At 43.7% G+C, this 16916-nt stretch overlaps 1 protein-coding gene across 1 annotated transcript in view; it reads left to right on the top strand.

Annotated features, from left to right (window-relative positions):
• The window catches only part of PAPPA (pappalysin 1), a 248195-nt gene that overhangs the window by 29385 nt on the left and 201894 nt on the right, over nt 1-16916 (top strand). Inside the window, exon 2 of the mRNA XM_016961539.4 lies at nt 3961-5023. Coding sequence (XP_016817028.3) covers nt 3961-5023 — 1063 coding nt within the window. The remainder of the gene's footprint in view (nt 1-3960; nt 5024-16916) is intronic.

Raw genomic sequence — 16916 nt, 5'->3', positions numbered from 1 at the left:
TCTTTTGTGTCCTCGAGAGAACAGCATTGTGTGTCCTGTATAGAGATCCTCAGAGGAGACAGAACCTAAGCATGCAAGAGTTGGGAATGACATAAGGCATCTAATTCCAATCAACACATATTTTTGAGCACCTTCTCCTTACAAGGAACCATTCTATCAGTGAACAAAAGAGCTCTTAAATTCTAGCAAGGGATCATTTTTATCCAGACCCCTCCTTTTACAGAGAAGGGAAATTAGGTTCAGCAGCATAAAGGAGGTGGTATGACTTGTCCCAGGCAAGGTTACCTGACAAGTCAAGCTCAGATCTCTGGTGCCAAACTTCTAGTTCTGAGCTGGTGGTACAACGATGCTTCCCTTTTAGACCCTAAAATAAGACTACTGTTGATTAAGTTATTTTCATATAGAAATAAAACCCCATTGCCACCATACACCCCCAACCTTATTGAAGCTCGGTGACTTTCTTTCACTACTTATACTCCAGGTAAATATTTCCCTCTGAACTTGTGAAGCCGCTGCTTCAAGGTTCTCATTTCCCTTAATGTGTTTCTTTTTGGTTCCACTGAAAACCTTCTCTTTGCCCTTCCTCTCTGCCTCCCATGGCTAAGCCACCCCTTATTTCTTAACTCTTTTGCAGAATCTGCCTTTTCTCACTTCTTCCCCCTTCTCTCAACTGCAAACAGAGGTGGCCTGAGCCTGGGTCCCGAGCCCCGGCAAGGTTCTGAACTGAGAGCACCCTACAGATGTGTAAACATTTTACCTTGCTAACCAGGCTAGCTGCCTTCCAAAGGCAACAGGAAAACCAGAGACTGGGAGCCCCTGGCAAAATAAAAACCTGCAGAGAGAGAGAGACAGAGAAAGAGAGAGGGAAAAAGGATCTTGTTTTAGATTTTAATTTTCTCATTAGAAGGCCATTCATTTTCTTTTCATGAGGGATAGGGTTAGCTGGGAGAGAGAGAGAAGGTGAGCTAAGAGGTGGGGAAGGACATGAATGTCGTGGCTCCAGGAACCTCTGCTCTCAACTGGTTCCATAACGGGCAGCAACAGATAGATCTGGCGCAACTCACTTCAAATCTGGAGTTGGATCTTAGGCTTTTGAAGGAGTCAGTGGGGAGGCAGCTTTTAATATGTAGTCTCATGATATCATCTAAGCTGACGGGATCTATGATTTCTAAGAAGGGTTTGCCAGTGGGTTGGAGGAGGACCTGGGCTTTTTTGAGCCTTCCTTCTTGATAAATCAGGCAAGATGTCTTCAGGGTACCCTCTCTTTCTGGCCTTTCTATTTTGTTTCCCGTCATTTCCTCCCTCCTTTTCATCCTCTACATCACCCCTGAACCCTCCAGCATCTTAACAATGAACTCCCATTTGGACAGCCGTTGTATGCGGAGGATGTCATATTCACTATGTCTTTTAAGTATGACAATATATTTAGAGATACAGATGAAGGAATTAAGGCTTAGAGGTGAAGTGATTTTGCCCCATATGTACAACTAGTAACTGCTGTCATCAAAATTCAAAGTAAATTACCCTGAGTGCAAAGATCCTGATCTTTCTACTTTACCAAGAATACATTTTATTCTCTGATTCTCCCTGTACTTTAGTCACAGAGACATAAATTAATGCCTTTGATTCTGTTTGTCCTTAAAATCCCTACCCTTTCTCATCTCTGGCTCTATTTAGAATCATTCCCATGCCTGCTGTAGCAAGGTGCTGGACAGGTTACTGGAATGACACAGACACAACCATTGCTCTCGAGAAGAAAACAGTTCGGCAGAGAGGGGATAATGGTGAGAACACAGGCAACTCCAAAACCGAAGAGTACATGTCAAGTTTCCTAAAAGTAAAAAGAGTTCAAAGAAGAGAATAATCACTATTCACAGGGAAGTCAGGATGAACTTCTTGAAAGAGTTACCTTGCATGCTAGTCATTGGGAAATCTAGAATAAAGAAAATCAGACTTGGACCTAATATGTGACACAGAACCTCACTTAACCCGCTCCTTTACCAGATAGAGAATCAGGACCCAGAGGACACCAGAGGAGGCATTTGGTTCTTCACTAAGGTTGTCCTGATGGTAAGAGCAGGATGACTTTGTAAGGAGACTCTGGCCATTTCCTGAAAAATGGTTGAGCAGGAAGTAGGAGGAGAGGTGTAGATTGGCATAGATGCTGGTCCAAGACTGCTGGCCATGTCAGCTGCTGACAAAGAGATTTACACCAATTCTAAGCTCCCACTGCCCACAGAGGAGTGAAGACTGTGTGAGCCTCCTCTATTGATTTTGCTGGAAGCTCTCCTTGCTCATTTGATGAGCACTTATAGCAGGTGAACTCCCAGAGTTATGGTGACTGCAACAATTCTCCAGCTGAGAGTAGTCACTGTCCTTCTAAATGAGCATCTTTCATTCACTCTCCTCTCCCTCTCTTTCTTCTCCCACCTGGCCTCATACATCATCTGACACTTAAAATACACTCTTAATTAGAAAGTCCTCTTCCCCATCCAACAGCTTTGTCTATGCCAGGGACACTGGGTATATTCCAGAAAGGCTAGGAAATGGGGGTTGGTGAGCATAAAGATAATTAGATCCAGAGAGAATCTGCTAACCTACTTCCTGGGGTTCCCAGAGTAACTATAGAGATGCTTGGCTTGGAACTTCCTCAAATATTGAACTCAAATTTGTGACATGCCCCAGGTAGGTGGCATAGCCCAGATGCCTGATGATTTTGGTGAGGCAGGGGGAGCTGCTATAGAATTAGGGCCTAGGACAGTGAATCCAAGGATCTGATGGATCTAGGATCCACTTACCAAGCAGTTGACCTTCAACCTGTCTCTCTATCTCCTTTAACTTCCATATTCTCACCAGTTAAATGAGAAATGTAATGTCACCACCTTAGGGATATTACATGGATTAAGTTAATGCATATACAGACCTTAGCACAATGCCTGGCCTGCCATAGAGGCTTGGGAGATTTTGCTCATTATTATTAACTATTATGTAGGCATACCCAATTTATGTTAAGAAGGCACTCATTATATGTGTGTGTGTGTGTATATATATATCTATATCTATATCTATATATCTATATAGATGATATAGATATATATAGACAGAGAGAGAGAGAGGCATCAGTGTAAGAAGAAAGCTGAATCGGGACACAGGGGAACTGTCAATGACTCTGTGACTTAACAAATGCCTTCCATTCTCTGGGACTCAGCTCTCTCACCTGTCAAACAAAGGGTTTGGAGGTGATGATCTTTGAAAACCTGTCTAGTTTAGCTCTGAAGTGTGTTTTCTTTCTTTGGGGATAAATGGCAAGATTCCTGTTAGAGAATGAAGTTCCAGCTTTTCAGCTCCTGACCCTCACTTTTATGCCCCAACTTTCCTGACAATTTAATGCCACTGATCATTTAATGACTGCTAATGGCAGATGTACACTCAAAGTTCTGGTAACTATGGTAGGGACCTCCCTTCTAAATGAGCATCTTCTGTTCGTTATCATCTCCCTCTGTTTCTCCTTTCACCTCGTATATTATATTACACTTAAAATACCCTCTTAATTACAAAGTCCTCTTCCCCATCCAACAGCTTTGGAAAATGGTTTTCAGATTTTTATTATTATTGCTGCTGTTGTTGCAACAACTTCATTAGATGAAGTACCCTTTCTTCAAACAAAAATCTTTCTTGTATGCTTCATATTCAAAACCAATAAAAGTTAAACTTCATGGGTTAAAATTGTGATGAGAATGCTCCAAACCCAACTTACTCATTCTCTCAGCTCCTCCAGCCCTTGCCTTGCCCTCGAGGTGGTCCCAGAGGCACCATTAGCAACTCCTAGGATCCCACAGAGCAGTTGGAAAGCGATGAGTCTAGGATAACCTGATACAAATTTTATTAGAGAAAAATAACTTAACCCCCCCTCATTTTCCATCCTTTATTTATTCATCTTTCTCTTTTGGGGCCACATAGGGCTGTATGACAAATGTTCTTATATCTCACGTGACCGAGGATGGGTCGTGGGCATTCACACCATCAGTGACCAAGACAACAAAGACCCACGCTACTTTTTCTCCTTGAAGACAGACCGAGCCCGGCAAGTGACCACCATCAATGCCCACCGCAGCTACCTCCCAGGCCAGTGGGTATACCTAGCTGCCACCTATGACGGGCAGTTCATGAAGCTCTATGTGAATGGTGCCCAGGTGGCCACCTCTGGGGAACAAGTGGGTGGCATATTCAGCCCACTGACCCAGAAGTGCAAAGTGCTCATGTTAGGGGGCAGTGCCCTGAATCACAACTACCGGGGCTACATCGAGCACTTCAGTCTGTGGAAGGTGGCCAGGACTCAGCGGGAGATACTGTCTGACATGGAAACCCATGGCGCCCACACTGCTCTACCTCAGCTCCTCCTCCAGGAGAACTGGGACAATGTGAAGCATGCCTGGTCCCCCATGAAGGATGGCAGCAGCCCCAAAGTGGAATTCAGCAATGCCCACGGCTTTCTGCTGGACACGAGTCTGGAGCCTCCTCTGTGCGGACAGACATTGTGTGACAACACAGAGGTCATTGCCAGCTACAATCAGCTCCCAAGTTTCCGCCAGCCCAAGGTGGTGCGCTACCGCGTGGTCAACCTCTATGAAGATGATCATAAGAACCCGACGGTGACGCGCGAGCAGGTGGACTTCCAGCACCGTCAGCTGGCTGAGGCCTTCAAGCAATACAACATCTCCTGGGAGCTGGACGTGCTGGAGGTGAGCAACTCCTCCCTTCGCCGCCGCCTCATTCTGGCCAACTGTGACATCAGCAAGATTGGGGATGAGAACTGTGACCCCGAGTGCAACCACACGCTGACGGGCCACGACGGCGGGGATTGCCGCCACCTGCGCCACCCTGCCTTCGTGAAGAAGCAGCAGAACGGGGTGTGTGACATGGACTGCAACTATGAACGGTTCAACTTTGATGGTGGAGAGTGCTGTGACCCTGAAATCACCAATGTCACTCAGACTTGCTTTGACCCCGACTCTCCACACAGGTAAGACCTTACGGGGCTAAAGATGCCCAGTTGAAAGTTGAACTTGATGTCCTCCATATTATAGATAAGGCACCCGAGGCGAATGGGTGATATGGGGATTTTCTGGTTCAACCAGCAGCTTCATGATTGAGGCAAGCCTTTTACTCGGGTCATTGTGGAGACCATAGGTAAACCCAGTTTATTATAAAAATATTTATTGAGTGCCTACCATGAGTCATGAGGGAAGCCTGAGAGCCCTGTTTTCTCAAAGAGCCCAGAGTTCAAATTGAGTGATATGAGCTGAGTACAAATAGCTGTTGTATTGTATGACATAGAGTGGGTGAGAGTTGCACAGTCCAATATGGTAGTTCCTAGCAACATGTGCCTACTTAAATTTAAATCAGTCAAAGTTAAATAAAACTCAAAATTCAATTCCTGAGTTTCATTAGCCACATTTCAAGTACTCTAGCCACATGGGACTAGTAGCTACCATACTGACAAAGCAATATGAAACACTTCAGTCATCACAGAAAGTTCTGGTGGACAGGCTCAAAGAGGTGGGGTCGCATGGGGCTAGAAAACCTGGCCCCATGGTCTCAGCTCTCTGTGACTTCTTCATTTTGTAACTTCTTAGAAGCTGTTTCTTCATCTGTAAAATGGGGAAAATAATGGTACCTATTTTGTCAAGTTGCTCTGAGGATTGATAGAGAGAAGACATATAAAGTATACTCTCTTACAGCACATCATTAATTCTCAATAGTATGTCTGTCATTACTTGTCTAATGAAAGGTAGTGTGCTGTGTTTAGGGAGTGCCCTAGATGATCAAAGAGAAAAAGTTGATTTGCAGCTTGACTATATCAGGGAAGCCTTCTTGAGAGAGGTGACATTTGAGCAAGGTCTTCAAGAATAGCTCTAATTTGAAGGATGTTAGAACAAATCTAGAGATCTAATGAACAACAAGATCAATGCATTTGGTGTAATAGAACAAATCTAGAGGGCTAATGTATAGCATGAGGACTATAGGAAATAAGGTTGAACTGTATTTGGGATTCATGCTAAATAACCAGATTTTAAATACTTTTGGCACAAAACCAAAAGAAAATGGGTGACTTAAGATAATGGATATGTTAATTTATTTCACTATAGTAAACTGTTTGCTATCTATATGTTTCCCATAACATCATGTCTACCTTAAATATACACAATAAAATTTACCTGAAAAAAGAATAGGTAAAACTTTGACATCAGAAATTGGGTGGAGGAAGAAGGGAGGACACTCCAGGCAGAAGGAATTTCTCATCTACTGCTAAAAAGAGGACAGAAAAGGGGCCCTTCGGTCTAATGCCTCACTTAGCCTCTGCCATTGCTGTCAGTTACAACCAGTAATCCAAAAGTAGAGCCCAAAAGGTGAACTCAAGGGTAACCTGTATTAAATGTGGGACCTGGAGGAACTAGATTCAAGCTGGAGAGACCATCAATATCCACTTTCTTGTTTTTCCCAGATTCACACTGAACTTTTCTATTCTGTCCAACACACAGGACCCTGGACTTGCTGATGGCTCGAGCACATTTGCCGACCTCTGCAGGTTTTCTGCTGACTCTTCTCTTTATGTCTCTCTCAAAAGAGCAAGGGCCTCCCGTGCGTGAACAAAATACCTATGTGCAAAGGAATGAGGATGCTGGCAGGAGAATGCCCTGCCTGGCAGCAAGTCAGAAAGCACCTCAGCTCAGCTTCCCGGCACCAGGAGGGCCCCTGGACTCTCACCTTGGCTCCAAGACATGAGCAGCCCATGTGAGGAGAAGCCTTGGTGTGTGACCAGTCTCTTCTAGGTCACAGTGCATTGTCATCTCTGCTTTCACTTGGGCCTTTCCAAAACTTGGCAAGGGAGTCAACACAGAGGTTAACATTCACATTTGACTGATGGGAAATAGAGGAAACTTAGAGAGTGGAGTGACTTAGCTAAGTTCATGGGTCAAGAAAATCATTAGGCTAAATCACAAGTGCAAGTCTATGATCAGTGTGCTCCACTAAACTAGACTCCCAAGAGGTACCTCTGTGCCTGGTGAGAGTGGGCGTGGGGTAGAATGGGCATAATTGGAAGTCATCCATTCATTTGTAGATCGATTTATTTGCTCATTCATTCACTCATTCATTCATGCAACAAATGTTTATGCAGCACCTGCCAAGTGCCAGGAAAGTGGGTACCCTTAGCCCTGTTTTGCTTTGAAAATTTCAAGATTCAGAAAGATGAAGGGACTTACCTAAGCTCACTCTGCTAATAAATGGATAACTTGGATTCAAACTCAAGACTACTAGGTCCAAACCTCCCATGGAAGGAGGATATTTTTTAATCTAAGGAACAACAAGAGGCAAAATTAAAAGACAGGTGATAGGGAGAGTGGTGCTACTAAAGTTTTGGGGAAAAAAACTGTGTATCATTGAGACAGGATGAAGAGCAGCTGGCCTTTGCAGAGCACCATGCTGGTGTGGAGGGGCCATGGGGCCCCAGGTTCCAGACACCTCACAATCAGCAGACAGCACTGGCAGGTTCCAAAGGCCTCCTCTTTTCTAAGTCACGGGAATGCATGCCCAGAATGTCTGTGAGCGACCATGAGCCAGCTATGACCGCTGTGACCAGGGCTTGTTTGTTTGCTAGCTGGGAAAGCTGTGTGCCCTGGGTGAGGCCCACCAGGCCACGTGTCATCTCTTGGTGAGGCTGGGATTTTCTGGGTTCTGGCCGAATCAGCTCTCCTGTGTGCAGACAGAAACCTGTGGAAGGTTGCAGATAAATTTTTGCTTTGTGAATTTAAACAAAAAAGGGAGAAAGGGAAGGAGGGAGGGAGGGAGATAGGGAGGGAGGGAGATAGGGAGGGTGGGAGAGTCATGATTACATGGTCATGACGCATACACTTCAAGCTCTGAAGGCCTATCCTGTGGGAAAGTCACAGAATTATTCTATATGGTTTCTAAGCCATGGCTGGGACTACAGTGTTGCAATTACAGGAGGCAGCTTTGAGCTGAGTAATAGATGATATCATCTCCAGTCAGAATGGTCCTTTTTGGGGAGGGCTTTGTCTGTGGGTGAGTGAGCTCCCCTTCACCAGAAGCATGCAAGTCAGTACTGATAACCATGCATAATGAGGCCATAGGTGGGATTACAGTTCTGGTGGAGACGGTGGCCTTGTGGTCTTGGGGTTGAGCACTGCACAGTAATATCTTATTCCATTTCATATCAGAAAACCAAATATTGACTGCTTCTCTTCTCTTTAACAGGCATTTATTGGGCATGTCTATCCCACCAGCCTTTCTGCTCTTCACTGGGGGTGTTGCAATGAGTTGGACATGTTCCTCACCATTGAGGGGCTTCCACTTTAGTGGGAAAGTCATATAGAAACATAAGAAACTCTGATTTGTAAATTTAGAGACACACAGTAGGACAGGAGACCGAAAAAGCAGAGATTTATTTGACTAGGAAAACAAGGCAAATCAGCTGGAGGGGGCAAGATTTGAGTAGGCATTTGGGAATAGGCAGCCTGCTGAGAGGTAAAGATGCAGACTCCATCAGTGAGTCTCCATCAGTGAGGGTCCTAGCAGGAAACAGATGGCACATTCAAACAGAATAATTAAGGAGAATTGAAGGAGGGGCTGTTTTCAAGGAGAAGCTGTTTACAATGTTGTAGGCAGGATTAAGGACAACCAACAAGGCCTTGTGCTATACTCTAGGGTGGGCAACCATGGAGAGCCATTTACCCCCTTGGCCTGTAGGGGCAAGAGGAGAAAGTGGTTATGGGACCCAGAGAGAGGGACTGTATGGAGGGGGTTTCCTGGCAGCAGCTGTGGCTCTCAGCAAGGGAAGCAGCCAGGCTACAGCCACCTGACCAGAAGGGAACCAGGAGAGTAAATTCCATGTTGTCATTCTCTCTGCCTGCCAGTCTCCTGCCAGTGCTTCCCATTTGGTGGATCCAACTGAAGTCACAAAACAAAGGAACCTGATGATGCAATCCATAGATAGCCAGCCTCCCAAGGACACAGAGCAGGGTGGGGAGTGGACCTGCATGAGCAAGCAGAGAATGTCCAGAGCCTAGAGACAGCCAGCCCATGCAGAGGGTAGGGCATAAGCCAGGCAGTGGAGAGGGTGAGGAGTGGTGTATAGAAGACAGCATGGAGTTTAAGGGGTTATTATGGCTGAGATCCAGACCATGAGCAGAGAAAAGTTCAGTTTATCTCACGGAAAACTTTAATGTTAGGCTTAATCCTCTGTTCCTTCCTCCCTACATTCTTCCCACCTTCCCTTCCTTCTGTCCTTTTCTTCTCTCAATAAATATTTGTTGAATGCTCTCTCTGTGCCAGCCCAATCACTGCCCTCCCGGAGCTTACCACCTAGTGGGTAAGACAGAGAAGTAAACACCCCACTGCAATCACTGGTGTGAATGAAGGGTCCACAGTACCAGCCAGGAGGAGCAGTCTGTGTGAGCAGTAAATGCCTTTCTATGAGACTAGCCAGTTAGAAAAAAGACATTCAAGGTGAACTGTGGCCATTCTCTACAGTGGTGGAGAATAGCCAGGGAGGCAGGACTTCATCTGCAGCCATTAGAGATGTCTACACGCAGGTAGAATGCACTTCACACACCCTTTTATAAATGAAATGGAAAACCTGGATATTAATAGAAAATTCCAGTGTCAGGAAATCCAGGGGCATTTGACACTGAAGACTATAGCTACCTCACTGAGAGAGGATATTGCAGCAAACCAACCAAGTTCCTGTTTGGACCCTTCCAAACCCTGGCACCCTCAAGTGAACTCACCTTTGTTCATGAATATCTACTCATACAAAATGGGATGGGTGGAAAAAAAGACACTTTCCCTATACACTGTTGTCTCATAAGGAAACATTTCCTTTGTCTTCTCTTTATTATTATTTGGGAATTATTTCCTTTGTCTTCTCTTTATTATTATTATTTTTTTAATGTAACAAGGACAATCCCCTGAGGCCAGGTTTTTGTTGTTGTTGCTTTTGGACTCCAGTTAATGTTGTTGGAAGTCTCACAAAAGGGGCTGCGATAAGTCTTGAGGTCACCCCCGACCCCTCTGCTGGCAGCTATAGCCCCCGTTAGCCTCTTCCCCTGCTCTAATCAGGGCCACTGAATGATTTGTCCTCTCTGGGTGGGGTTTCCTACTTAATTTCTGATTTGATCTCATGGAGCATAAACTTCATACTTTCCTCTTCCTTTTCAATCTGAATGAAGGACTCTCAGAGCTTAATGGATCAGTAGATGGGTCCAGTACTTTCTTGCTGCAGATGGGGAGACTAAGCCCTCAAGGAGGGGCAGACACTGACGCAAACCATCCATTGAGAGTGGGGCTGAGCTGCGATGGAGACCCAGGGTCTCACTTCTTACTCCCATGCTATTTCAACTACCCCCTATAGACACCTTAGACACCAGCTTAAAACCTGGAAAGGTTATATTTAGTATGTTTATGTTCTTACCCATCATCCACATTCTATTAAGACACCTTAGTATCCAGAGAACTGTGATAAATGCTGTAGGGGTCCAAGATATAATCTCTGTCTTCAAGGTGCTTGTATCCTGTGATTTAATGACGTTTTGTTACAGTCATTCAAGAGAAGGCAAGAGGGCAGATGACTAATTTCCCTGTAAACCACATAGCCTATAAGGCTTCCATGAGCTCTGAGAAAGGGCAGGATCACTGTGGTTTGGAGAAGTTAGGAAAGGTTTAATGATGGAGAAGGGATGCAATAGGCTTTTAGCATAAGCAGGCTTTGTAATAATAGAAAAGAGCTGGTGGGCTGGCCAGACATGTAGTGATAATGGGGTAAATAAATTGAAGTGGGAAGATGTTGAGGAGATGCAAGAAAGATGTGAGTCTGGTTGGGGCTTCATGAAGGTAGATGCCACAGTTTTTTCTTTAGACTGTAGACACTGAAGACTCGGGCTGATTTAGAATGAAAGAATTCAGGTGAAACAGATTCTAGCCTAGGCTGGGCAGTTTGTTAGCTATGCAATCTTGGGCAAGCCTTTTAATCTCTCTGAGCCTCTAATTCCACATCTATTTGGAAGGAATAATAGTATCTGACTGCCTGGATCACACAATTGCCATGAGGGTCTCATAAAATAATATCCCAGAAATAGTTCTGGGAAGAGTTAACCAGCATGCAGATGAAAGGGGGCATTGTTATTTTTCAGTCACTTTGTTCATTCTTTTCCAGTAATCATGTAAAAGAAATTGCTTGGAATTTTATAATCAGAATATCAGGGTTTATTTAACGTGACTAATATTCATTAAAGCAATAACAGGAGTCAGGTCTGGTGTAGTGGAAAAATTATGCGTGCTAGAGACTGACCAGGGTTTGAATCTTGGCTCCGCTCTGCACTAGCTGTCTGACCTTGGCACATTGCTCAGTAAGAGCTGCTGGTTTCTCATCTGTAATAATTGGGTGATAGCAGCTATCCTGTGGCATGTCATGGCACTCAAATGGAGTCATCTGTGTGAGACACCTGGTATGGTACAGTGCCTGGCACATGGTAGGTGATGGAGAAAAGTCTCCTCCATTCTTGTGTGCACATGTGGACACCATATCCTCCCTGTCAGCATTGTTTTACAGAGACTGTGTTCCTACAGGCTCATAAAAAAAGGCCTGGATGAAACTGCTGTATACAAATTGAGAGCATTTGCTGAGATTATTTTCGTTCTCAAAATATTAACTTTTTTTAAAGGACTAGCCACAGAATTGGTATTTTTAAATAAAGACCCTATAACTTTTATCAAACTCATTGAGTTATTGAATTTGCACACTGGCTTACTTTTTAAATGACCCAAATGTCTGGCAGTGTTAAAGGACATATTTCTGTACAAAACCATTCCAGGCAATGTTGGGATGGCTCATAATGAGAGATATGCCAGACTTGTGAAGTTACTATATGTTTCCACCATCTCCAGCCCTCATGCCTGCTTGAGGGTTGATACACAGACATACAGATTCAGGCATACTCACACATATGGTTTGATTTTCTCTGATTCAGTCTGGGTTTTCTTCATGCTTTTCTTCTGAACAAAGTCCACCTTTACTCACAAGTTCCATCTGTGAGACTTGCACACATATAACTTTGGTCTTAAGAGCAGAATAGAGGGGTGAACTGAATTAAAAGAAGAACTGTTCAAGGCGCCTAAAGATGAGGTTAATAAGGAGCTCAAAACAGTGACCTATGAGGAACAGTAGAAGATCAATACAGTCTAGCAAATAAATAAGAATACAAGTTTTGGAGACGGAACATACTACAGTCAAGTCATTTAAGAGTTCTGTAACCTTGCACAGGTCTCTTCCTTTGTCAAAGACTCAGTCACCTCCTCTGTAAAGTCAGGAATGAAAGTAACAGTCTAGTGCATTGGGTGGTTTAGAGGATTGGATGAAATAATACACAGTCAGCCTTTTAGGACAGCACCTGGCACATGGTGAAGTCTGAAAATAGCAGTTGTTATTGCTGCTGTTGTTTGGGAATTTCCCTCCTCCGATAGATCTTCTCGCTTCTTATTGTGCATATCCCGAAATTCTTAGCCCCTTTTCAATCCTGAGCCCCCTCACTACAATCTCAGTGCGGGAGTAAGAGACAGAAGTAACCTAATCAACCACTCTGTACTACCAAAAGCCCTCTTATTTTATCATCCACAGGTTTCATTTTTTAAATATTTTTTTAATTCCAAAAGTCCTGTATAAACCGAATGCTAATATATTGATTATCCCAAGAGATAAGCAGCATGCCACACTAAGTTTAAGCATTTCCAGCAAAAAAGCAAAGGCATGTCTGGGATTCCAAGTTGGGGCTCATTGAATAGTGAGTGGGGAAGGAACTGGAAGCTGGGAAGCCAGGAGGGTACCCATAATGTGCTCAGGACTACACCAACCAAGGCTCTCTCCTGGCCTGGGACTCTTGCCCCAGCATACTCTATATTCTCAAAGTTTACAGATAAAAGTTGGAACTCCTTTGCGGGGAGAAGTCAGGAACATGCCAGGATCTGAGGTCCTCCTTCTTTCATCCCTTTCCCAAATGTGTTCCCTGTCCCATTCCCAGCTGCCTGGATGGATGGCAGTACTGGTGCCCTTTCAAGGGCCTCAGCAGGAGGCAGTTGGTTTTTTCCCACCCTGGGTTTGGCATGCTCAGCACTCTCATTTTCCTTTCCGCATCCACTGATGACACTGACCACTCATGACAGCCTCTGCACTTGGTCAGATGCCCTTCCAGGTTAGGAAACAAAGCCGTTGGGCGTGCAAGAGATGGTTGAACTGACAGACAGCAGCACATTTTGTTTTATTGAAATACATTTTCCCAAGTTGGTTACAGCTCAGCTTGTTGCTTCAAACTCACTGCTGGGCAGTTTTCCACCTCCTGAGAGGGAACCTCCACACCTCCACTCTCACTTTCTGAAAACACAAAACTGGTGTGTGAACAGCATTGCATTTTGTTCATGGGTTTGTTTGCATAACTAGAATATGCTCGTGTTTTCCCATTTTTCAGAGGAGCATTTTCTGTCTTCCTCCTTTCTCCTTTCTTCTCTTTCTCTTTTCCATGTTCTAGGTTGTTTTAGTGGCCTGGTGGTGAAGGGTGGAGGAGCACTGTCTCCACATCAAGCTTCTGATGTGTTTGATTCAAAAGTTGTGTGAGTTCAGACAGCCAACTGCAGCTCTTAGCCTTGAACTTGACTTCTAACTACTGAACTATTTTTATGGCCACAGAGGGCAATGATGATTATAACTCCACAAAATCATGAAGTAAGAGAGATGCAAAGGAGGTTTCTTTCCCATGAGAATCTATGGTAGAAAAACACAGTTTGCCAGCGGTTTGGCCAAGCGTGAGGAAGGAATTGACTAGATTCTTCCAGGAACTTAGTGGCCAGCATGAAGTATGACACTTTTCTTCTCTTATTTCAAATTCTTCATCTGTAAAATGGGAGGATTTGAGGTTTGTTCATGCACACATATTCTCAAATTAGACATTGGAATCCTGTTTCCAGGATTGTGGGATGTAGAACTAGAGTACAGAGGATGGGCTTAATATTTAAAAGGTACAAATAAAGCCATGCACTGGCACTGGAGACGCCAAGGGATATAAGAGACAGTCTTTGCCTTCAGAGGATTGACCAGCCCCTGTAACTACTTGAGTACAAAGTGTTCAGTGTGGTAATGAGGAACAATTATGCTCTATGACAAGTTGAAAAAAAATCCTACTCATATTTCTCAAGTCCCAACAGTGGCCTTGTGATGGCACCCCATACTGGGGCAGTCTACATGTCTGCTATTTTATTTTCCCTTAGGCTCCAAATGTGGCATCCTCTTTCCAAAAATCAATTTGAATTTATTTCTACTTTTGACAGCCTGGCATATAATGTCATGCTTTCTAGCATCATTTCTCTATACTTGAACTCCTTGATCATCACATGACTTTCTAAGAGTTGTCTCTGTTTAACCCCAAGGGAGACCCAAATTTGGAGAAGTTACTAGACTTATTCAAGGTCATCCAGAGGGACCTACATCTACTGTACGGACTGTATTGTTTTAATTTTAAATAAATTTGTTTTTTGCCTAAGGTTAGGTGATTTGTATGGGGCTATGGTCCAGATTAAAATTTAGACATTGCCATTTTAACACATATTGGTGATTATATAATTCTTGATTTATCCTTTCTAAACTTAGTATATTTTAGTTAGTCTTCACATCAGTTATATGCCTACATGGCTAAAGTCTAGAGCCAAACTATGCAGTCTTCTGAAATAACCCTTGTTCCTAAAACATTGACTGCTGCAGCTCATGAAGGAGATGTGATTGTCTTTGCTTAGTTGTGATTTAAGCATAAGACAAATCACAGGGCTGTTAGTAAGTTGTGCATATTCACTCAGTGTGGTCAGTTGTGTTATTTATCAATTTGGTTTGATGCTCCAAGAAGGAAGTGAGGTGGTGGGAAGAGAGCTGTGGGCCCTTGAACTGTAGAGTTCAGTTGCAAGAATGATTGTCTGACATGAGATAATTGTATTACTACTGTGTTGCTTTTGAACACAGCATCACAATTCAATTGTGCACCTCCTTACTTAGCAAGAGATTCCTCAAGCCTTAATGGCTGCTCTGAAAATATATGAACTCAGAGTTTCTGAGGCTGTCAAAACAGAGATCGGAGTACCCCAAGAGAAGATCTTAGGGAAGTGACTGTTCATCCAATAGTTTGTGCATGAGTGTGTGTGTCTGCCTTCTATGTGCCAAGCACAGTGCTAGGTGCTAGAAGTACAACATTGAACATTGCACAAGACATCTGTAATTCTGCCCTTTTGGAATTTCCTGCAGCAAGATAAATAGCTAGCTGCATAATTGCTGTTACGGAGAAGTCCAAGGTGCTGAGCGAACACAGAGAATGGCTACCTGACTCAGACATCGAGGGTCAGAGTAGCTTTTAGGCTGTGTCCTAAAGGATGATTCATGTTAACCTAGTAAGTGTAGCTGAACTTGCCAGGAACCAGGTGTTCTGACACTTTGCTTTCTGTCCTAACAATCTCTAAAATTATTTTCCAAAAGGTAAATGAGAAAAATAGCAGCTGTGTAGTTTCTAGTAAAATGCATTCATTGTAAAGTAGTGCGCTTTATTCTGAGATTATTTTTTCTTTTGGAGTGCTACTCAAGTACCTTTTATTTTATGATATGAGGGACCTCATACATGGTGGAGTGGTTTTTTTTCCCCTTTTGAATGCTTTATTTATTCATCGAAGTTACACAAACTGCTGACTTCCATCTCAATGTTTATTATTAGGTTGCTGCAGAAGTAATTGTGGTTTTTGCCATTTAAAAGTAATGTTGAAAACCGCAATTACTTGTGCATCAGTCTAATAATATCCCAAAAGTCTAAGAACCTTGCCACTGGCACACTCTGCTTCTCTGAACCAGCACCTGGTTTCCTCTGAACCAAATTCTCAGGATTCTCCACCCCACCCATTACCTGGTCCCATCACGATCCAATCCACAAGGAGCTGAAGGCCAGTGATTTTCCTATGGGTTAGCCTTCCAAGAGACTCAGCAAAGGACATGCCGTTGGCAGATAAATCTCTGCATTTAGAGCAGCAATAAAGGGGGCTTTGATATGTAGTGTCTGTGACTGATAAAAGAAAAATACTACAGGAGACAAAATCAGAAACCAGACCAACATTTCAGCTTCCCTCACTCCCACCCTAACTCAGCATCAAATTTTTCCCCATGTGTGAATACCACTACTTCTTATATACATTCCTATTGCTGTGAGACACTGCCAATGCCTCCTTCTCCACTTTCACCACCTCTACTCCATCTCCCAAATTCCTTCAGAAATCTCCCTGGAAAATGTAAACCAGATCATTTTATCCTCTTACATAAAATCTGCCAGGGTCTGCTTGGGACTCCCAGGACACTTTCAATTCTCCATTGCCTAGTATACAAGACCCTTCCTGATTGTCTTAGTTTGTTGTATATTGCTTCAGAGGAATACCTGAGGCTGAGTAATTTACAAAGGAAAGAGATTTATTTGGCTCATGGTTCTACAGGCAGTACAAGAAGCCTGGCACCAGTGTCTGCTTCTGGGGAGGGACTCAAACTGCTTCCCCTCATACTTGGAAGGGGACGAGGAGCCAGCATATGCAGAAATCACATGGCAAGAGAAGAAGCAAGAGAGAGAGTGGGGAGACGATAGAGTCTTTTTAACCACCGACTCTCACCGGAATTAGTAGAGTAAGAACTCACTACCATGAGAATGACACCAAGCCATTCTTAAGGGATCTGCCCCCATGACACAAACACCTTCCACTAGGCTCCACCCCCAACATTGGGGATCACATTTCAATGTGATATTTGGAGGGGACAAATATCCAAACTATAGCACAGA

The sequence above is a fragment of the Pan troglodytes genome, chromosome 11, assembly GCF_028858775.2.
Source record: "Pan troglodytes isolate AG18354 chromosome 11, NHGRI_mPanTro3-v2.0_pri, whole genome shotgun sequence".
NCBI classification, from domain to species: Eukaryota; Metazoa; Chordata; class Mammalia; order Primates; family Hominidae; genus Pan; species Pan troglodytes.
This window is presented reverse-complemented; position numbering and strand designations above follow the sequence as displayed.